This window comes from Lissotriton helveticus, chromosome 2_1 (genome assembly GCF_964261635.1).
Source record: "Lissotriton helveticus chromosome 2_1, aLisHel1.1, whole genome shotgun sequence".
In the NCBI taxonomy this organism is placed as follows: Eukaryota; Metazoa; Chordata; class Amphibia; order Caudata; family Salamandridae; genus Lissotriton; species Lissotriton helveticus.
In genome coordinates this window covers 150,157,322-150,180,779 of record NC_136059.1, presented here as the reverse complement: position 1 = coordinate 150,180,779, position 23,458 = coordinate 150,157,322, and the positions used below count along the sequence as shown (strand labels likewise).

The window sequence follows — 23,458 nt, the reverse complement described above, 5'->3', positions numbered from 1 at the left end:
CTACTCCTTTCAACTGAGTCACAAAATGGCTACAAACACATCCTAATTTCAACCGTTCACAGTCAATGAGCCGCAAGCTCGTAGTCATAAGGCCTCAGCCAATCAGATGTCAGAAATGTCAAATATCGATATCTGTAAAATTTGATATTTCTCAAAAACGACTGAACGGATCTACCCCATTTGAACAAAAGCGTGCTTTCTGGACCAAGACCTTTTCCCCTTGCCCAATTTGGCATAATTCGGTTCAGCAGTTTGACCTGTAGCCTTCTCTAAAGTTTCCTATGGAAATTGCATGGAGAAAACACATTTTGGGACCCACTTTTTTCTCAGACCCCCTTGACCAATCACCCCTAAATTTGCAAGATAGGAACTGATCTGACAAGAGAAACTGTTTGGAAAATTTCGTAAAGATTTGTCAAACGACGCCAAAGTTATAAGCACATCAAAATGCTTTTCCTATGAAAACTTTGTCCTAACTATAACTACCTACATATTTTGCATCTGTTCAAACCTTATACAGAGGTGCTGCAAAATTATCAAGTGTGTTTATTATTGCCAATTCTGTTATTTTTGTGAGGAGTAACATGGATTTTGGTATTTACTGCACCATTATCCACATTTCGGGCCTTTTTTAGCTATAAGATTTGGGCAAGTTAAACCTGCCGAAAATTATCAAAAGCAGGATAATTTCTTGTTTTCAGTAATTACCCAGAGTGATATATGTGCGACATATGTGGGTCACTGATGTTTGCACAGGTTTCAGAACCTGTATTTTCTGCATGATCAACCTGGATATTTTGCCATTTTCTGGACCCTCTTTTTGCTGGCTTTAGAATTCTGTGTGATTTTTCCCTGCTAACCAGTAGTAAAGTGCCTGTGCTCCCCCTTTGAACATGGTTAAGTTTGTGTATTCCTGGTTGCCACATTTAACTTACCTATAAGTAGGAAGGGTACCCAAGGCCTGTTAGTGAAATGGCACAAATGGACTGCTGCACCTAAGCTGCCATCCATTACCGTTATGTTATGTTAATTAAAGTTATACAGCATACGTATACCCTGAGGTGTCTTGGCGCTTCCAGTGCTACCTACTGTACTATGGACTACTGCTTCTAAAAAGCCAGATCTTCAGGTGTTTTCAGAACTCAAGAAGGGAGTGATTATTATATAGAGCAAGGGAGTTCCATTCCTTGACGGTATTGTAACTGAAACTCCCCGTCCCCCCCCCTCCAGTTCGTCTTTTTAATTCTGACCATAGTCATCAAATTGGCATTGGCCGAACGCAGAGGTCTATTAGGGAAGTCCCATCTAAAAAGGTAGAAGTCAAAGGCGTGTACAGAGTTCCCCACACAAGGTAGAGTAAAGTGAGGGAATGACTCTCTCTCTAGGGAGCGTAGGTAGTGTAACAGGGAATAAGATAATCCCTTAACGGAATTGAGGATGCCTCACACAATTCAAAGGTTGGACGACTGTTGCCATCCCACCCGATGATTGTATCGTGTCATCATTGGCCTCCTGCTCCAATGGCAGGCTGGCGGTGCAATGCCTGTCGGGTAGCACTGAGTGCTACACTTTAGCGGAGTTCTTTTATTCCTTAGCCAATGGATGCATGTGTGTGAGGGGCCAAAAAGCGGCGTGCAGTAGTGAGCGTGAGTGATAATTAAAAAAGGTCAGTAAAGTCCATCGCGACAACTTTAATAATATGGCTCACTGCCTTATTAAAAATAGTGAAAGGAGGGGTACCGAGGCACAAAGGGTAAGGTGGTTTGGCCTCATTCAACCCTCATTAATGGTGCGGTCAACATGTTTCATGCCTCTCGGGCAATTCATCAGGACCTAAATGCTCATCAACTTGCAGGGAGTTTGCACCGTTAGAATAAATTGAGTATACAACCTGCACGGTGTCGCAGGGTCGAATCCTGTGTAATTTCCCGCCCTAGGAGTGGGGAAAGAAGGAGAGAGGGGCACGATCAGTGTTGGGCCTGTCAACTGAAAAGATTTTTTCTTGTAGAAACATCATGCAAAGTGAGGTATGGTTCAATGACCTTAGCTAAACAAAGTGATAATGCAAAGGAGAGAGAGGAGAATTTACAAAGTTAAATACGTGGGTAAAAAAAGAGAAGAAAGGGGGGAATTTACATTGTAAGTGCCATGCATTAATTTGCTACATATACAGATATACACTCCATGCTTAGTCACTCGTGTGTGTTTTACAGTCAAGGGGTAGTGTATTCATTAGGCCAAAAATAGAAACTTAAAACCAGAACCATAGGCACTGCGCTGGGTGCAGGCAAGTGGGAGAAGGGACACCCGGGTCAATACTCTCTAGAAGTTCTTACCCGTAGTCCCTGGTCGGCGGATCCCACAGACTGTCCTTGTGGGGCCAGAGCTATCAGGTAATTACCTAAATGGAATCAATATATGTTCCGGTCATGGTCGTGGTTGACGGAGCAAGGCAGATTCAAGTAGGTCCCGAGGCGGTAAAGCCATGGAGATCGTCAATTAATGACACATAGAATCATTGTGTCCGTAGACCACACCTTACCTTGTTCGCTCCGGGCACTAGGCTTGTAGGCACCTACCCCTACCACAGCGGCGAGATCGCAGGACAGCCGGTAATCCGGTGTGTGGCTGAGCCGCTTAAGAAGCAGAATGTCGCGGGCGCCATGAATGGGCGTGTGTGAAAAGCGTTGCTAGGTAACGCGGACAAGCGTGGTGTGGAAAGGGAGGACAGCCACACGCCGATAGGCGTTCACAGGCAAGCGCCATCTTGGAACGGGGGGGCCCCAATGGTGGGTGGATGTTAAAGGTGCCTTAATGGATAAAGAAGGGTAGAACTTGGACTCGAGTCAGGGCTATCCAAGTATGGGTTATCTGGCTAGCATATTCCAAGGCACAGAGTCATTAAGACCATGTTCATCTGCAAGGAGACGATGCACCCATCGCTGTTCCATTCTGAATAGGGCTTGTTGGTTAACGGAAGGGTGGCATTCGAGGATAGTCCATTGTATATTCTCCGCCAGGTGGTTATGTTGTCTACAGTGTTCATACAGCCTGGTGTGGCTCTTTTTACAGCGGATGTTGCTGTTATGTTCCATGATGCGTAGTTTCACAGTGCACATCGTCATGCCGATGTAGATCATCTTGCAGGGGCATATTAGCATATAAATGCATCTTGCGGTGTTGCAGTTTGTGTGCTTGTTGAGGTGCCAGGTAAAATTCCTCGGGAGTTCTATGGTTTTGCCCTGGATAGTTTGGGGGCAAACCACACAGGATCCACAACGGTAATGTCCCGTGACCGGTGGTAGATCCCAGAGTGTATTAACTGGGCGGGTGCTAGACTTCTTTGGGCGAGTGTGGATCAGGGTATCCTTGAGGTTGGGTGTCCTCTTAAATGCAAAACGGGGCCGAGGTAAATCCATGCCCGCCGTATTGAGGATTCCCCAATGTGAGTTCACCGTCTTCTTTATGAACGTGGAATTCCTTGTGTAGGACGTCACGCACGTGATCGTGTCATCTTTCTCTTTGGTATGGACTTCCAGCAGTGAGTCTCTGTTGTTATTGAGAGCTCTTTTTGATGATGTCTTAAGAAGCCGAGTTGGGTACCCCCTATCCTGAAGCTTATGTTGGAGGGTATTGGCTTCTTGTTTGTAGTCTGTTACTGATGTACAATTTCTGCGAAGCCGTAGAAATTGCCCAAATGGCAAATTGTCCCTTAGGGATCTGGTGTGGTGACTGTTGTACAAGAGTAGACTGTTCCTGTCGGTCTCTTTCTTGAAAAGGGTTGTAGTGATTGCTGTAGGATCTAACCGAATTGTCAGATCTAGAAAGGGTACAGATGTTTCAGAGATCGTGCCTGTGAATTTCAAAAAGGGGTCTTGCAGATTAATCCACGTGCAGAAGGCTTCACAGCTGGTCCGATCACCTTTCCAGAAGACTAAAATATCGTCGATATATCGACGCCAAAGTGTGAGATTTTTCGGAATGGGTTCTGTTCAGGTGGATAGATGTGGTTTTTTTCAAAGGTAGCCATATAGATACAGGCCAAGCTCGGTGCGAATGTCGAACCCATCGAGGTCCCGCGGATCTGGTGGTAGAGTTGTGACTCGTACCTAAAGAAGTTTTCAGTGAGGGCTATATGGGCTAGCTCCATGATGAAGGCTATCGGGGTGGGGGAGGACCATTCTTCCTGTCGCAGAACAGAGTCCACAGCTTCCATGTTGGTATACAAAGCCTCTACGTCTAAGGTTGAAAGGAGATCAACATCTTCTCTACCATCCACTTCATTGATCAGACGGCGGACGTCTCTAGTGTCCTGTAGGTATGAAGGAATCTGCTTTACCAAAGGTTGAAGGAAGGCGTCGCAGAACTGGGATAATGGCTCAAGGAGTGATCCAATTCCGGAGACAATGGGTCTCCCTGGGACTGGGGTAGTCCCTTTATGAATTTTTGGGAGGGTATAGAAGTAAGGCGTGACGGGTTCCGTTGTGGTAAGGAACTCAGCCTCTTTCTTGCTAATCCATTCGTTGGTCTCAGCTTCAATTATGAGGCTCATGATGGTCGTCGTCAGCCGTTTAGTGGGGTCCTCAGTTAGAGGTCTGTAGTGTGTGGTATTGGACAGTTGTCGTCTGCATTCACGGTCGTAGTCCTCATAATCTAAAAAGGTCCCATAGGAATTTTGGCCCTTCTTTGTGAAATACCTTGTGGTCGATGCAGAGTGCCTTAAACTTTACCCTCTGACCGACTGGCAGCCAGTGAAGGTCCCAAATTGCTGATCTAACAGAACAGTGGCAGTGCAAACATGGTTTCAGACCTACACTGTGTGTTTGACTGCTGCACTTTAAAACCTGCAGTGCAACCAATCATAGCAACCCTTTTTGACAGGTAAAAACCTCCCTTTTAACTTTTAATAAGTCACCCCAAGGAAAAGCCTATAGCCACAAGGTAGGCAGTGTGATATTTAAAAGTGGGACAAGTAATTAAATATTATTACTCCACCCCCACAGTGAGAAGGCCCACAAGCTATTTACACTGTGCCAGGCCTAGCTGTCCTATGCGGAAAAACAGAGTACAGATTAAAATACTAAGGCTGCTAACTCAAGAAACGGACAACCTATTAAAATACTTAAAGAAGTATTTATAATACTAATTACAAATCCTATTCAGTGGTGAAGTAGGATTTGTGATAAATATTTAATACATTTGTGACCCAAGTTTATCTCCTCCCACCCTAAATTGTTTTATGTTTGTTAAGCTATACTGAAAATAACATTGAGGTGTACACCACTCAAAGGTCTGCCACTCTCTCTTCATAGGTTGTCATTATATATTTTGTCTTGTAATGCACATCACTTGAATCCTTAAACAATCTACGCAGTATGCTACAGGCATAAAACAAGGAATAAACAACTTATAAAATTTTGCTTGTATCACTAGCAAAGACAAAGTGCCCATCCATTACATGACATATCCACATTGGAATAAAAATACTTATGAAGTCTATTTGTATCATTTACTAAGAGAGACGCTCCCATATGGTAAATGTTCCGACAGTAAAATAGTAATCTTTCAACGTCATGTACGTTTTAATCAGCCCAAAATGTCCTTAGTGTAGTCAAGCAAACGTCGGGTACTCACAACAGACCTCAGATAAATATTCCTGTTTACTGTCATATTTTCAAGAATAATGTGTTTTCTAAATGAGGTCTATCTTGCCAGCACACAGGAACATTTTCTAAGTATTCTTTTTTCTTCCCTTAGGGTTACAAGAGTCCAAAGTATTTCATTGCTTGTCAAGGTGAGTGTTGTGAGTTCCATACAGAAGCTAACAAGACTACTATTTCAAGGCGCGTATCAGTAGCACTATGAGCAACAGTGTTGAAGTTTGTTCTAACTAATGAGACCAAAACCATCCAATCAGTTTATTTGTTGTATGGAACTGGTAAGTCCTTAAAAGGACACTCTCATAGGATTGCTGCAATTGACCCCGCCAGGCATTGTGTAGTATAGAAGTGCAGCCAGTGTACCACAACGTGCCCCGGTGCTTCCCCTGACCTGTCTGATGGGGGCTCTTTAAACTTTCTAAAGTCCTGAGAAGGAACAACGAATCCGCTGAAGTTGTTGGTGCACAGGATTGTTTCTTCATTCTACTAAATGTCAACACTTCTGTGATTCAAGACCAGTACATTCCCTCCCAAAAATCAATTATTGCCCACCCTGTGAGTCATGCACATGAGGGCTGCTATTATTGCAAAACATTGTACAGAAGGTGTTTCTCAGTGATTGATCAAGGGCTGGCTAATCACCTTTATGAAATAGTCATGAGCGGGCCTCACACATAAAAGAGGCAAATTACATGATGTTACCATAAAATAACCTTAAAGAAGAGTGTTTTGCTCTGGTGGTTAGCTTGTATGTAGAGCACCTGACTGTGCGATAAATGTAGGATAATGAATGATGAACTAGCAGGATTTTGATAGAAGGGATAGGAGAGGCTACAGAGTGGTTTGTACTTATTGTTATCGCGAATAAACAGCCATGCTCCCAGATCACACAAGAGACAGTATTGGGGCATTGACCAAACTAATCGGGGCTTTAATAAATGAAGATATGTCTTAAATAGCGATCAACTGAGCTCTTGTGATTACTGTTGTATATTTGTAATATATTCTTATGCAATGCCCAACTGTAATTTAATTTACCTAAAATGGATGTGAAGGTAAAGAAGCTGAGCATAATTTTGATTCAGACCTAATCACCTATCCCCATATAAACACACTGGGTAGAAACACCAACTATCAGTACTCCTTGTTCAAACATTCAATTCACCCACTGATTGATGAAAGTTCTTGTGGTTGCATTCATGGATATTGCATTATAATTTACAATGATCTTTCAAAATAAACAAATCAAGAAGCTGCTCGTGTGTGAAATATCATACGGGCAGATGTAGGCACAGCTGCAGGTGGTGAAGTCATCAGCAGGTTGTCCAGTTACCTCTCTAGGTTATTTTAGACCTTTGCAGTGACATAAAATTTCCAGTTTAGCTCTAATGTAATTAATGCCATCACACTACAAAATAGAAGTAGTAAATATGTTGGTGGTGATGCTACCAATTGCTGCTGTGCACCATACACCAGTATACAGTAGGTTTCACATTACCAGCCACCTTTGAATCAGGCCCATATTATTATTTCTTAAAACACATTTAAAACCAATGTATTGTCATTAAAATATTTGAGAATTGTTGTTCTTTCATTTCAGTCCAGGCCATAGAAATATTAATTGGAAATAATACTGATTTTGGAAATAGTTTAATAAGTGTTCCTGCCTCTAAAGCACTAATGTGTAACTCTGTAGTGTTAATCAGAGATGCTGTATTAATGGTTCATGGACGATTTTTAGGCTGAATACCCTGGATCATTTAGAAATTCTAACCTCGTTCTATCCAGATTTCACATAGGTAATACGTTTCTTTAATGCTTTATCCCCCTCTTCTCTACATTTCCATTTTGTGGCGAAGGTCCTTCACCTGAGACAGTGGAAGATTTCTGGCAGATGGTGTGGCAGGAGAAGTCCTCACTTATTGTAATGCTAACCGGCCTGGTGGAGCAGAATAAGGTATGGTTAAATGCCCGCTACACCCCAATATCAGCAAACTCCCTAAACTTTTATTTTTTTATAGAGAGCTTCATAATCTAAAGCCGCTGTTTACTTTCATGAAGGCTGACATTTTACACATTGACTAACAACTTTTGTAGTGTTTTACAATAATCTTTTCTTGTTAAGAATGTTTATCAAACTATTTTTGGGTAAACATGTTTATATGTATTCATTGTTTCATGAGTTATATTCATCCACTGTTGTATTGTTTAGTATGCCACTCAATTTTGGACCTGAGCAAACATCACATTTTTGTAAAACATTTTTCAAGTTGCATCTAAATCATTTAACAAGGTGTGCATTTATAAAACTGTAAGTTATCTTTGGCTATTTCTGTTCACACTGATTATTAGCATTTCATTTGCACCCAGATCAAATGTGTCCAAAGGTTTAATCCATCTCACATAGAATCACATGAAAACCTTGTATTGTTCCTAAGATGAAGCACCCCAAATACTCTATATTACTGTATCAAGACAAATAAATTCTACAATTTGAGGGTCTACTGCAAAAAACCAAAATGACTGCAAAATCAGGAATTTCAAATATCTCAACTGTGGCAATCTGAGGATACAAGTCATGGGACAAGTTACTGGATAATTGATGACAACTGCATTATGGTCAAACAAGTGGCTGCGAAACCTAGTGTTTCTCTCTGCCCAACTTTGTCTCAAGGGAGTTAGAGTGCAGGAGCACCATCTTTCCTGCACGGAGATAGGTGCCTGGTGCACTGTGAATGGTAAGCAGAGCTATATCTGCTCCTGTTCAGCCGGTCAAGAAACTGAAAAGGGGAAGGTGACCTATGCAGATTTTACTCATGCTTTGGATGTGAATCATCTCAAGATGACTGAGTAAATACAGGCAATTCCAATTTGGAAGGATGGATCATAGGTGCACTTGACCAAAGCGCACCTTTGGCAGATAATACTATCAGAAGATCGAAACCCTCAGCGTAATGGCTCAGCGATGAACTGCTTATTCTCAAAAAAACTACAAACGCCTGGAATGAGTTTGGCGCAAAAACCTTAACTCTACTGTAAGGCCAACTATCAGTTGGCCTTGAAGGAATATCATAGGCAGATCAGGATTACTCACTGCGTTTCTTACTCTGGCAAAACTGAGCCGGCCCAGACCCCCCCTTGAGGAATCCTCTAATTTTGACGTCACTATATTCTGTGGACAGTTTCAGCGTCCACTCGGCCGTTGGAGGAACGCTGTAATGTCATTGCTCATTTTGTTTCTGATGAAGTTGCTTCAATCTACTCCACTTTTCCTGAGGCAGATAGAGACGCTCCCTTTCTCAAGATGTGGTAAAACCCCCAGATAATAGCTTAGGGCTGTCTACTTTTAAATCAATCACATCTGAGGAATTGTCCTCAATATTGACAGCCATTAAGCTCGGTACCCCTGTTGATCCTGCATGTCTCGCTGTCCTGGAGTGAGGAATAGCTGCTATATTGCCCGTGCATTGTGAGCTACTCAACAGCTCTTTTAAAGTGAGCTGGATCCCCCAATGCTGAAAACATGCTACAATAGTTCCACTTCTAAAACAAAGAGGCTTTTAAACCCACCTAAGCTCAAAAACCTCAGGCCCATTTCTCTGCTTTCTTTTTTTTCTCTAAGGTGGATAAGAAATATGTAAATCAGCAGCTCTTGACCTTTATTGAGGCGAAAGAGCTTATCCACAGGACAAAGTCAACCATCCTTCCCCCTTCACAGTACAGTGTCTACACTACTGCTTGCCTCTGAGTACATCTGCCAAACTGTTGACGGATGACTACAGTGCTACTGATGCTGGACCTCATCCCTGCCTACAATACCGTATCCCACAACAATTTACTTGAACAGATCTGGAGCTGCAGCATCAGTTATAAGGCCTTGCAGTGGTTTGCTTCTTTTTTGCAGAATTTCAGGGGGCACAAAACCCTTTTCATTCTCAGGTTTTTCCGCTGTAGTGGCGGGTGCTCCTCCTTGAGCCTACTTTATTCAATCTTTACATGTGCCTCCTGGCTGCTATTCAGAACTATGGCTTTAATATTGTATCCTACCCAGTGATACATAGTTGATAAAAACCCTGTCACAGAAAGAAGGTAACAGAGTGGTTCTGTTGAGTACCTGTCTCTCGGAGGAAGCTAAGCGGATGGACCTAACTTGCCTTAAGATTAATGCCAGGAAAACAGAGGTCCTTTTGCTAGGTAAGCAGCTGTCAATGTGGTCCTCAGCTTGGTGGCCAGACTCACTTGGACCCTTACCTGCCCGAAAGCTAAAAGTCAAGAAACTTGCCATCAGGTTTGATGCTAGGCTTGCTTTTGATATCCAGATTACTGCCTAAGCGAGCAGGTATTTTGGGATCCTAAAAACTCTCAAAAAGATCCTTCAATTTCTCCTGGAAGATGCCAGAAAGACTGTGGTCCAGGCCTGGTGAGGCCCAGGCTGGCCTACTGTAATGTCTTGTACATGGGAGTCTCACAGTCTCAGCTGATGAGACTCCAGCGTGTACAGAACACGGCAGCCTATGTGCTGCAAATTTTCCCCAGACGGTCTTCCATGGGCCTTGCATTTTCGATACTTCAGTGGCTACCAGTAAAGAAAAGGCTCTCCTTTAAAGCAATGTGTTATTGCTATAGGGTCCTTAACAATAACGGCCCTCTGTGTTTTTTCGTTAATCCCTACTCTTCTAGAATGAATCTAAGATCAGCAGGAGCCTTATTGTCATGTCAAGTATTCCATTGTAAAAAGTACACACTTTGGAGGATGCCCCATTAGTTTTCCAGCAGCCAAGATGTGGAACTTCCTTTCCCTTTCACTCAGACAGGAAAAAACTGAACTATACTTCTGCAAAAACCTGGTTGTATAGGTGGGTCTTATTAGAGCTGTCTTCTTAGCATGCTGTTTGGTTCTGACTTTCAGGAGTGAGACTATAGTGCTGGGACACTTCGGTAGGAGTAACTAAGTGCTCTATAAGTCATTTTTATTTTTATTATTTATTTTTCGCAACCTTACGTTCTGAGGACATTCATGACCGATTACAAGGCCCATCTTTCATTGTAGCATGGATTCTGATGGTAATCATATGCATTCAATGGCCCAAGCCATCAAAAAGCTCTGGAAAGACCTTGAGGAGGTTGAACAAGAGCACACCTTTTTGTTAAACATGATAACGGAATTGGCAAGTAAAAGAGAAACGTCTAAACTAGGAACTGCAGTAAAGATTTCCTCTAGGATCATAGCCCACGCTATGGCAGTGCACCCACAGTTAGTATGTTACCAACCCAATTACAGTTTCTGTTAAGGGAATGGGTCTAATGGGGAAATACACGGGGAACACACAGGGCCAGATGCAGGTAAATCTCATTTACCGATTCATAAATACCGAATTTTACCAATTCGGTATTTATGAATCTGTAAATGAGATGTAGGTAAAAAATCGGTATTTTTTACCGAATCGGTAAGATTCGGTATTTACCGATTCGGTAAATACCGAATCGGTATTTGCTATTGAATCCTATGGGCTTTGAAGCCCATGGGATTCAATAGCAAATACCGATTCGGTATTTACCGAATCGGTAAAAATACCGAATTGCTAAGGGGGACAGGGTGTCACTTTGACATCCTGTTGCACCCCTGTAACTGGCGTTTGCGCCATGTGGCACACACACATCCCCTTAGGGCATGTGTGTGTGCCACATGGCACAGGTTTACATGCACAGATGTGCATGTACACAAGAATTCGTAATTTACCATGCAATTGTATTGCATGGTAAATACCGAATTCTAAAGGCCCTGTAGCACTGTTAGAAGTGCTACCTACATCACAAAATACATTTTCGGTATTTTTACCAAATGGTAAATTTACCGAATCGGTAAAATTTACAGAATCGGTAAAATTACCGAATTCGGTAAAATTACCGAAAATGTACGTTTTTCTAGCCCCTACATCTCCATAAAATCGGTATTTTCGTCCGTTTCCGACCGGTAAAGGGCTAACTACATCTGGCCCACAGTATTTTCAAGCATTTATGGACCAGTGCCACTTACATTTTTTTTAATTCCCCACAAACCTCTCAAAACGACACAAAAAAAATGGTGTTATTTTTATTGTATCTTTTAATGGATGCTCTCATGGGGCCAACCCGATAATTAGTAGTGCTAGTCCTAAACTCTCCAATTCCTGACCAGTTGTCCAACGAAATCTGACCAAAGACAAATGGGAAATCAGCTCATAATGGATTGTTGACCTTGTGTGCAGGACTTAAAGATATTGTGTGATATATTGTTTTAATCCAAGAACTCATGTCAGAGGCAGAATGGAGAGATGAATCAGTGGCAGCAGGTTATTATAATGGACTGAAGGAAGAGCTGAAGAATGCTCTATCAGAGGTGGATGGTTGACCAAGTGAGGCTTTAGGAGAGTTATCATTACAGATTGGGGCTCAGTAAGTAAGTCATAAGAAGGAGAAACAGCAGGTGGTTAGACGATTGGCACCATTATATCAGCAGAAAGGTCCTAGAATTGAGACATGCAGAAGAGGCATTGCAAAGGCCTTAAGAGAAGACCCAAAGAAGAAGAGAAACTCTGACAAATGGAAGGTTTTGTTTGCAATCTCTTACTTCAAGAACTTCTCTTCCAAGTAGCCCATTGCACTCACCCTAAGAACGAAGGCTGTGGTAATTACTTCAGGCATGGCAAGAGTATTTGTACTGGGAATGGTCTAATGTCCTGAAAGTAAAGAGAAGTATGGTTATGTTATATTATGTACATCTATGAACAGTACTACATAGGTGGAGAACCTTTATGGTAGAATATTTTCTAATAGTAACTCATGCCGCTATTGATACTGAGTTTTCGCTATGTCTTCTTGTTTGGACAGGTGAAGTGTGAGCAGTACTGGCCAGAGCAGTCGGATACGTACGGACACTTCAGAGTGACTCTCTGGAGCACTGATATGTCTACAAGCCATGTTACTCGAACTTTCAGTCTACAAAAGGTCAGACATATATTTAGAGTGGTTTATTTCTTTTATGTTAAAATGTGGATGGATAGTTCTACACTACACCTCAAGAAGGATGAGTTTTCTACCAAAATCATCTGCCTGACCGTCAGTAAAGTCTAGAGTTTTTTTTCCACAGAATACCGTCTAAAGGACATGGAGCATATTTAAAGTATGTCAGGCTTTGGTCTGTTGCGCTAAGTCAGAGGTGGGATGTATGACAGACATCAGGACCCCTGGCCATTTCACCCGAGAATCCAATGTAACGTTATCTTACACCCATGCTCAGTTATGGAAACTGATAGATAAAGTAAACCATAATTACGACTGCTGTGCTCACATTCCTTCGGACACTATAGGCCCTTTCTCCTGCCCGAACTGCTGCCGGGCGTACACATTCGATTATGCCCCATCAGCGAGCCTAGGGGAGAGATCGGATCCAATTCCCAACAATCAATTTGAGATTTGATAGGAAAAGACTGAATGAAGTACATCTATCTAAATGCTAGATCTCCACCTAAGCATTGCACCCAAATCCTGGGAACAGTATGACTGTGAAGTAATGTTTTTTAAGTATCGCATGGAAATTCACCCTCCATTGGAATTGCTTTGACTTTCGGAGATCAGAAGCAAATGTTTTTGCTTCACTTTTGCAGAACGTATTACTCGTTTAGCTATCAAATTTAACAGCTTTTTAGTTACTGGTGACTAATTTTCTCTTTGCAAAATGTTCAAACCCAGTCATCATAACATTTAGAGATGATATGGTAACACTAAGCTTACTTCACAAAGTTACCTAACCCACACATATAGCAGGGAATACTCTTGACCAATTATTTACCAATCAATATCAACTCACTATGGGCCAGATGTAGGTAGCCAAATACCGGTCGGTAAAGGCCGATTTCGGCCGTTACCGACCGGTATTTGGCTTTTGAGATGTAGGTGGGTCGTTATTTACAGAATCGGTATATTTACCGATTCGGTAAATTTACCACTTCGGTATTTTACCGAATCAGTAAATATACCGATTCTGTAAATCCATATGTAGCTGACACTCCTAAGAGTGCCACAGGCCCTTAAGAGTCGGTATTTTACCACACAATCCTATTGTGTGGTAAAATACCGAATTCAGGTGTGCATGCACATCTGTGCATGCACCTGTGCAATGTGACACACAGACATGCCCTTAGGGCATGTATGTGTGCCACATGTCACACAAGCCTGTACTTGGGGTGCTAGAGGGTGTCAAAGTGACACCCCTTGCACCCTTGCAGGATTCGGTATTTACTGATTCTGTAAATACCGAATCTGTATTTCCCATTGATCCTATGGGCTTCAAGGCCCATAGGAATCAATGTGAAATACCGATTCGGTATTTACAGAATCGGTAAATACCGAATCTTACCGAATCGGTAATTGGAATATGAGATTTACCTACATATGCCTCCTTCCTATTTACCTTCTCTTAAATACCGAATCGGTATGATTCGGTATTTAAGAGTCGGTAAATAGGAATTACCTACATCTGGCCCAAGATTGGATTCTTCCACACCTCTAGTTTGGTCTGACCAACACCTTCTCCATAGTCAAGCAACCGTCTCCTGTCATCAAGGCCAGTTCTTCCAAGCTCAGAATCTGGAAGAATATCTCTAGTAATAATCTTTCAAAAGAGCTTCTGCTACCAGATCTCACTGTCTTAACTAACGTGAATGCAGCAGCCTTAGAATTCAATTTAGCAATGGAAAAGGCTAGCAATCTGCTAGCCCCTTTAAAAACCAACAAGCAGACTAGACGCTTTACTATTTCCTGAAGCTAAGGATTCATAAAAAAGGGGTCCATAAAAGAGAGTGTAAAAGGCTGGAGGGACGGTGGTGAAAATCTAAGGATCTGGCTGATAAAAACCAACTTTAAATTCAAGTTTAATAGCTATCACAGACAGATACACCAGGCTTATAGGGATGACTTCGCTCTTAAGATTGAGGAGAGCAAGAAATCGTCCAGTGAAATATTCAGACTAGTAAAGGAATGAGAATATTATGCCTGTGAGCAATCCATTCCTGCCACCTTGTGTGCTAATATAGTAGACTTTTTTTTAAAACAAGATTTTGTTGCTCATCTAAGTATTGACACTTTTCTGAAGCCTGGTCCACGTCACATTCTTTCACTGTCTGTGAATCATTTTCCATTTTAATTGCTACTATGGTGGAAGAAGCTGTGATCAAAGTCAAGGGTCCCCACATGACCCTTACCCTCATTATGTGCTATCTGCAAATGTCAGTCTGATGAGCCCATGGATCACGAACGTATTCAAAAGATCCGTGGACACAGCTATATTTCAAGACAAATGGAAGAACGCTTTGGTACCTCAATTAATAAAAAAGCCCAAAGTTGATGAATTATTGACCTTTTTCATTTCTCCCCTACCTGGACAATGTTTTTTGAAAGCTTAATAACCTTCAGCTCTCACATTTTGTATAGAAGAACAATAGGCTGGACATTCACAGGCAGGGTTTAGAGAGAACCAGAGCACCGATACATACCTTAATGCCAGTAAGGTACAATATCAGCTCTCATTGGAATAAGGTAAATCTGCTGTCCTCATTCTTCTCAACCTCTTTGAAGGGTTTGATTTAGTATCACACACTAGACTATCAGGATGTCTACACAATATAGGTCTTTATGACAAAGAGCTTAAGAGACTGCAATCCTTTTTGTCAGGTCGAATGCAACCAATTTACCTCCCCCGTTGAGATCAGATCCTGCTCTTGTCACCTCCAGTGGTCCACAAGCGTTATCTTGAAGTCTGATGCTAGTCAACATCTACATGGTACCTCTTGTCAGTCATAGTTCAAACTAAGGCTTTCAACATTTTTTCTTATGCAGATAACACATAGTTAATTGTGTAGATTGTGGAAAAGGTCTAGGCTACAAGATATGATCTTGTTGAATGGCTAGCAATGGTTTCTTTTTGGATGCAGGCTCATAGTTTAAAAATTAGCTGAGTTAAAACCATGGTGATTCTAGTTGGGAATTTAATCAAACTAGTGGTGGCCTTCCTAAATTAGACCCATTCCCACTACCAAGAACTCCACAAGGCATCTATGAATTATTGTAGAGGATGAACTTTCAATGAAAGACTAGAATTCACTGGTATGCAGATTACCAGCGTGTATGAATTGTTAATGTTTTTCCTGTTGGCAACCACTAGCTTTTCTTGGCTGTTCAGACAGGAGGCAATGATGTTGAAACGTTTGCCCACAATATTTGAGGGCAGTCTGATGTCCATTGACCAACTGTCCATCGGGCCAATTAGTCTAAGATTTCTGCTGGCGGAACTAGCAATGGCTCTGCTGTCAGAAACATGGTGGTTTACTTTATTCAAGACAGATTGGGGAATCTGTGAAAGTAGTGGACTGCATACTCCACTATGTTTTGGTTACCTTCTCAACCACACTCTGAATATACCCCTAAATATTATGTTACACCTCACATTCGACAAACCCACAGTGAGATTTAACGTGGGTGATTAAGACACAGTAAAATCTAGACTGTGGTGAAGGCAGGATGAGGCAAAAAATATAAAGTAGTGATTGTAAGAAGTACTGAAAGCAAAGGTGAATGAGTGCACCAGCCATAAATTACTTGTGTCAACTTAACTCATCACCAACATATACTACTGACACTTCTTCCTTGAAACTAATCCTGTCCTGTGCCCTTGTCCTGGAGTCTGTTTCCACCACTGCTCCGTCCTCCCACTTTCCTTTCTGCTTGCACACAACCTTATTTGGGAACATTATCTCATTGGTAGTTTTTGGTTCTCCTGTTTTTAGCCACCATTGAATTTTCTTTTTCTGCTTCCTCTTTGCTTCACTCCCACACTCATAACCTATTGCCTCTACTATTTTGTAGTATTGGTTAGCCAAGCACTATCAAATGCTTTTGCCACCAATGTAGGGATCATACAATCCTCTTCTTTTAATTTTTTCAAATCAATTACATTTTTAGCACAGAAATCTTCAAATTTATAATGACAGTAAAATGCAACTTCCCTTCCCCAACCGGCACCTTGGTTGACTTCAACCTGCTGAACATCGAATAACGCCACCTGATCTTATATCCTACTTTAACAATGCACGAAATCCACTTGTCAAGATGGAAAACCCTAACGGTGTCTTCAATATTTCTTTAAATATACGCCTTTTAAAAAAATCAAAAGCTTCACTATTCACAACTTAGCCAACCTTTCCAGCCTCAATTCCACTTCCAATTATAGAAAGCAGGGCGGCTAATTCATGGTATGTAACCGGCCTATCTACTAGTTCCCTATGCCTGTATTCATCAGCTCATGAACTCTCCTTCTACACAGCTTTGTAGTGTGTTTCTTTTCAGAACTCAATGCACTCTAGAACAACCTTATCTTTCAGATAATTTGCCCTCCCACCTGCACTAAGGTCTGCCTGCTCCACATACACAAAGAGCTTTTTGGTAATGCCACCTGCAAAAAGGTGACCAAATCACACTAAACATTACTTTTATATATTATAAAGTTGTTACCTACTCAAATCACTGACCACTAAGAGAATCACTATGACCAAAATCAAGTTAAATACTGTACCGCATTTCTGTTTGAGTGTCTCATCAGATAAGATAGATTAGGACGATCTTAGGGACTATATTTAAAGAGAGTGGCTTTAAAAGGCACATGTTAGTTGGTTTACATTCTTGAATGAGAAATGACACCGCCCTTAAAGTGCATGAATACTTTCTTCCTTCTTCACGTCGCAACGTTTATAACTTTAAAGGTAAATTACTCAATTATTTCAATGTAAATAATTGATATTTAAATAGAATATAATGAACACTGATAGATTCAAATTCATCCTTTCTGGGAAAGCTTCAGATAGAGTACAATCGGTTTCATTTTATTCTGTCTTAGCTCGTAAGAAGTTTGGTATCACTACCTCATTTAAAATATGATCTTGAAAGATGATTTTTTTTAACTGGAGTCCTCTTTCCTACAAGCTGTCCTCACAGTGTTTGCCCTTTTTTCCATAGGGGAATGCTCCTGAGAAGACGGTGCAGCAACTTCACTATATCCATTGGCCAGACCATGGGGTTCCCAGTAGGCCTACCGGTCTGCTCAGGCTGGTGGAGCAGATGAATGCATTGAAGTCTCCAGACTCTGGACCTGTCATTGTCCATTGCAGGTACCATACATTTACTGGGTCGTGTGTAGCATAGAAATGAGAAGAAATACTTTCAAAATCCAATTTTCAATTAAATCAAACATTTTCGTCCACTGAGTTTGTTGCAGTGGAGAACATCCCTTTCTCCTTATCGTATGGCCTTAGTTGTGTGGAGAGTTGCTGCCTTGCTTAAAACAAGGTTGTTAAGAGTTGGCATTCTTAGATATTATCTTTAGATCATTAGGTCACTGGGAAAGCTTAGGATCTACATAATGCTGGCATATAGCCTTACATCGGAAGGCTGTACTGGTTGTTAAAGGCCCTGAACCTGAGTTCTAGAACTGACTGAACTGAGGTGAGGTCCTATAACGAGGGAGAAAGCCTTTTAAGGACTAGGATGGATGGATGGATGGGTTTTTATATAGCGCAATATCACCGCCAGGTCTCAAAGCGCTTTGCATTGGGAACCCGTCCTGGTTTTTCCCTGTGAGATAGCCCCTGCTGGGTATCCCCAAGGTGAAAGCCAGGCATCCCGCCGCGGGGGGCCGTAGTGGAGATTAAGCAAGCTATTGCCCAGAGTTGCAGAGTGTGAACCTGTGATTCAAGTAGGCACCGAAGTGAGAATTACCGAGTCCGTGGACATTTTGGGCTCAAGACCCTGCCGCGTCGGGAATTGAACCCTGGTCCATTTCTGATCTCAGCGTCCGGGTCTGCCTCCTCTAACCAGTGAGCCACACTTCTCCATAGTATAACCGGAGGCAGAAAGGCTATAACAGTAGTAGAACTTTCCACCCACCAAATGTAGAATGTTTTAAACTTAAAAGGGAGAAACATGAAGACAAACATTGGAATGTCAGAGCCCCAGTCTTATACTGGCCATTATAAGCCGGGAGCTACCTCATTGCCCTCAATGGCGTTCTCAACATTCTAGTGTTCTGATAAGGAATTATATATACGGCAATGTGGTTGCCAGATTTCCCTGTTCTAATAGTACTCACAGAAGGATAATGAGGTTAGTCATATTCCCCTTCTCCAATCAGTCTTTAGATATAGGTAAGAAATAATTGAGGGTATGTATGGGAAAGTGCTTTAAAATTGAATTGTACTCAGTTGTTACAGCATTGGTGCTAACAATAGCCATCTGTAAACTGAAGACAACATGCAGTAGTTGGGTTAAAGCACACTTACAATGTAGCTATTTTTTTTTACAGACAGACATATTGCACAATGAAGTTTTTTCCACAGTAATCAGTCATAAATGCACGGCTAAGTAATACAGTAAGGGTAGTTGCATATAACATTCAAAGTGTGATTTGGGTAACTCACAATTTTGGGAGGGCAATGCATGAATACTCAAAAGCTAGCAGTCTCCATGTAAGCACAGTAATAGACAATAACTTCGTATTTGTCTTATAGCCTCAACATTTTTGAATGGTGCTCTAGACAAGGAGCCATCTCTTCTTACTGACACAGAGCTAACTGTGCTGCATCAGGGAATTACCTGTACGAGCAAACAGTGAGCTACTTTACATTGAGACAGGGAGAGATCTAGAACTATCTGGAGTTATCAGAGAAGAAGCAGTCTGTAGTTTTAGATAGGACAGGAAGTTGTCTGGAGCTGTCCATCTCTTCAGAAAGGAAGCCACCTGCAGGTTTAGAGAGATATCTGTACTTTTAGACAGGTACCTACCTTCAGTTCTAGACATGGTGATATCTGTACTTTCAGACACGGTGATATCTGGACTTTCAGTTAGAAAGATATTTGCTCTCCAGACAGGGAAGGTACTGTGTAATCTGATTTGGATAATATCTGTATTTTCAGAAAGATTTCAGCATTTTCTAGCCAGGGACAATTGTAGTTTCAGAGATGAGGATTCTTGTACTTCCCATATGGAGATACCAGCTTTTCTAGACAGGAAGATAGCTAAATGTTCAGATATGGGGACATCTTTATTGTCAGGTAAAGATTTCTGGAGATGTCTGTACCTTAAAATGGAACGATATCTGCATTGTCAGACAATGTGTGGTGGGTAATCTCAGACAGGGGCCTCTAGGCTTTCTGAAAGTGGTTGATTTACACTTTCAAGTAGAAACATAACTGCTTTTCCTGATAGGGACATGTATGCATTTTAAAAAAATGAGCTATCTCCCCTTTCGTACAGGAAGTAGTCTATCACTTCAGATAAAAATATATCTGCATTTCAAGACAACAAGATACCTGTATTTTAAGAACTTGAGACAAATATTTCTATACTTATAGAGGAAAATAACAGTTTTCTCAGATATGTTCTTTAAACTAGAGAGATATTGGGCCCGATTCACAGAACTAACTTAAGGCAAAATCCTAAACTTACTACTTTTGGTTTTCACAGAAGTTAGGATTTTGTCTTAAGTCTGTCTTAAGTCTGTCTTAAGTCTGTCTTAAGTCTTTCATAAGTCTTTCATAAGTCTTTCATAAGTCTGTCTTAAGTCTGTCTTAAGTCTGTCTTAAGTCTGTCTTAAGTCTGTCTTAAGTCTGTCTTAAGTCTGTCTTAAGTCTGTCTTAAGTTTGTCTGAAGACAAATCCTAACTTCTGTGAATACAAAAAGTAGTAAGTTTAGGATTTTGTCTTAAGTTAGTTCTGTGAATTGGCCCCATAGACATTTACAAACTGAACTATATCTGTATTTTCAGCCCAGCTCTGCAGCATGAAGAGATGTGGTGATAAAAGAGTGATGCTACTCAAGTTTTGAGATCTAAAAGCTGTCGATGGTGAATTGTGGTCTTGGTACACTTGATTTTGAGCTATATTACCTATCCCCTAGGTTCAAAGGGCAGCCCGTTTACTCACTGCTGGACAGGTTGACAAAACCTACGCCTTACCAGCGGAGTCAACAGGGACTGTATTTGTTATCTTCTGGTGAGGGACAAGAATGCCTGGGCATACTTTGCCACTTGATCGGTGTGGTGATATTGTGCTGGGTATGTGCTTGAATAAAACTTGGCTGAAAACATCTTTTCGTTGGAGGCATTGCCGGACTTGTGAACGGAGATTGTGGCCCGGCGTTTGGTGAAGTGGTCAGAGAGAAGCATCGACACGGTGGGCATCCTATACTATACTACAAGCCTTGGGCCCTTCTGAGATATAGTTATACATTGGGGGCAACTGCTGGCATTTTGTACTCTGTAGATCAATGATGCAATCCATTAAAAGGACTAGGCAAGCAAGCATCCTTGAATCCGAAAGACATGATGTTTTAGAAATGTTGTGTATGTTGAAAGAGGGATTGAAGCTGATTTTGCCTTATCAGTCCTTGCTTATGAAGACCTTCTTGAGAGATTAAGTAATAAGTGGATAGTGGATACAGGGTCTGAAATTACAGAGGAAAAATATGGATGGATATTGACGTATGTGCTGCACGTGTGCAAGTTTATACTTAGGTTAGATATGTGAGAAAACCAGCCTATGTCAATGGAGATGGGTATTGTTGTATAATGAAGAATGTAGATCAATATAGATGGGGATGCTACCACCAACTATTTGATTGTGGTGTGTTCATAAATGGAGAACCTATAGTGTTCTAAGTATTTCATGTTCAATGCTAATAAAAACCTGTGAGATCCTGCCTCGAGATAAATGGCATGGTTATTGTACATATAAAACCACAGGCCTTTGCTTTTCTGAGCCACTCTTGAAGTAACAAGGATCACCAAAGGTCTGACAGTTTTAGTCAAACAAAAGGAAATGCCATTTATAATTCAGAAAAAGTCTACAATTGTGTCTGTTGACAAGATCATGTCAACGCTAAGTAGAAGCTAATGGAGAGCTCCTGGTTTAAAACAAATTAAGGTTTTCAATAACTATGTTACCCAGCATTTCACCTTGTGGTGTCTCCTAAATGTAGTCATGATCATCAAACACACATTCCACAATCAGAACAAACTAATCTGCTTCTAATGCCCTCAAATGCAGCATCAGGAAACCATTCACAATCAAATGACACAGATCAAGAATGCTTGTATTTGTTTGTGGCTGCAATGAGAACGTATTGCTAAACGTAACAACACTATAAGTACCAGTGCTTGATACTCTTCTTTAAACTAAGAAGACACAGGAGCACTCCAGAGTGCTACTCTTTCAAGGGAGGACTGGCCAGATGACAGCTGCAAAGTTGGTCATCAGTTTCAAGGTTGCCCGTCAGATGACAATAGTCTCACTGACGTGAAAGAGATTAGCTGTTCAACCATTAGTTCTCTGACCGTTGATGACATCCGTGACACTGAGAACATCAGTTCCTCAGCTATCAGCAGTTTTCACCCTATCAACAACATCATCATCACTCTGATTGATAACTATTCGACCATCAGCTGCGGCCTGATTGGTTGTCATCTTGTCAGCTGTTGTTCCATAAACATTTGTGTCATCGGCTCTTCCAGCCTCTACCATTGTGACTAAGCTTCCAGTACTGTATGCATTATTTCTCCTCTAAGGTTAACATTACAGCCTCCAGCTGAGGTCCTAAAAGAGCCCTCCGCTAGCCAGGAGGTCGAAGAGGAGGAAAGGGCGAAAACTGACAAAGGATGTTAAATGTAAGGTTTTTTTCACTGAAGAAGATAATCAGGGCACAGGTGATCAGAGCACAACTGGTTCTCATTATCTAAACATTCATTTAGTACACCAGGATGAATTGAAGAAAGACAATGGTTATCCTTGCTTTAGAAGTCTCTCAAAACATACTATCAGGATCCACTTCTTCTGCTTCATCAGAGGGATTCTATACTTTGTCACTTGCCTATTACCCCACCTGTCTTTTAGGGTCCAGTGGACATCCTTACTACTTTCCAAATATGATGCCAGACATCCTCCAGTGATTACTGATACAAGGGCCATGTGCTGAGTCTGGGTAGCCTCTATTTTCTGCACCCATTCCACAGAAATCACCTTTGCTATAGCCACTCAACCATTCAGCACAACCACAGCCTTTGCAATCACCAATTGCTATTCCACAACATCCGTCATCCATACTCCCATGACCTCTGCTCCAGCAGAAGGGTAGAGTGATGCTGATGACAATGATGACGATAAGAGGAAGGTGAATATAGCAGAGGTGTTGGGATGCTCGTGGCCAGCCTAGCGATCACCTGTGTAAAATTGAGAAAGTGAATTGGACACTTACGTGAGCCTTGATGATGCCTTTCATATTGCCAAACATTCACCACCTGATGATGTAAGACATTTGATCAGTCTACCCTTCATATTCACAAAGAAACCTTACTTTCTCTGATTGTATAGCAAATATCAGAAGAGAAATTAAGGACATTCCTGTCTAGAGAAAAGCACATTTCACAGATTAAAAATTAAATGTGTCAAACTAGCCAGACTGGAAAAGAAATAGAAAGCACCTGACACTTCGCCCGCTTGCCTACTCAACCAGATCAAAATAGAATCTATATTCCAGTGCTAAGTAAAATAAAACTATCAACCTTGCACTGTACTACTGGATAGGGAGTGCCAAAAATAGTACACAATGGGCAATAGAGTCAACTTCTTGGCAGTTACTACATTGAACGTCACATTCACTTCAACCATTCTATCACAGTTGTTTCATGGTATAAACCCATTTTAGGTTAATTACCAGA

The 23,458-nt window shown here is 41.4% G+C and overlaps 1 protein-coding gene across 1 annotated transcript in view; it reads left to right on the top strand.

The window, feature by feature from the left end:
* The window catches only part of LOC144819257 (receptor-type tyrosine-protein phosphatase mu-like), a 643,238-nt gene that overhangs the window by 525,143 nt on the left and 94,637 nt on the right, over positions 1-23,458 (top strand). The window contains exons 12-15 of the mRNA XM_078677226.1: positions 5,758-5,794; positions 7,520-7,617; positions 12,531-12,647; positions 17,709-17,860. Of these exons, the coding sequence (XP_078533352.1) occupies positions 5,758-5,794; positions 7,520-7,617; positions 12,531-12,647; positions 17,709-17,860 (404 nt within the window). The remainder of the gene's footprint in view (positions 1-5,757; positions 5,795-7,519; positions 7,618-12,530; positions 12,648-17,708; positions 17,861-23,458) is intronic.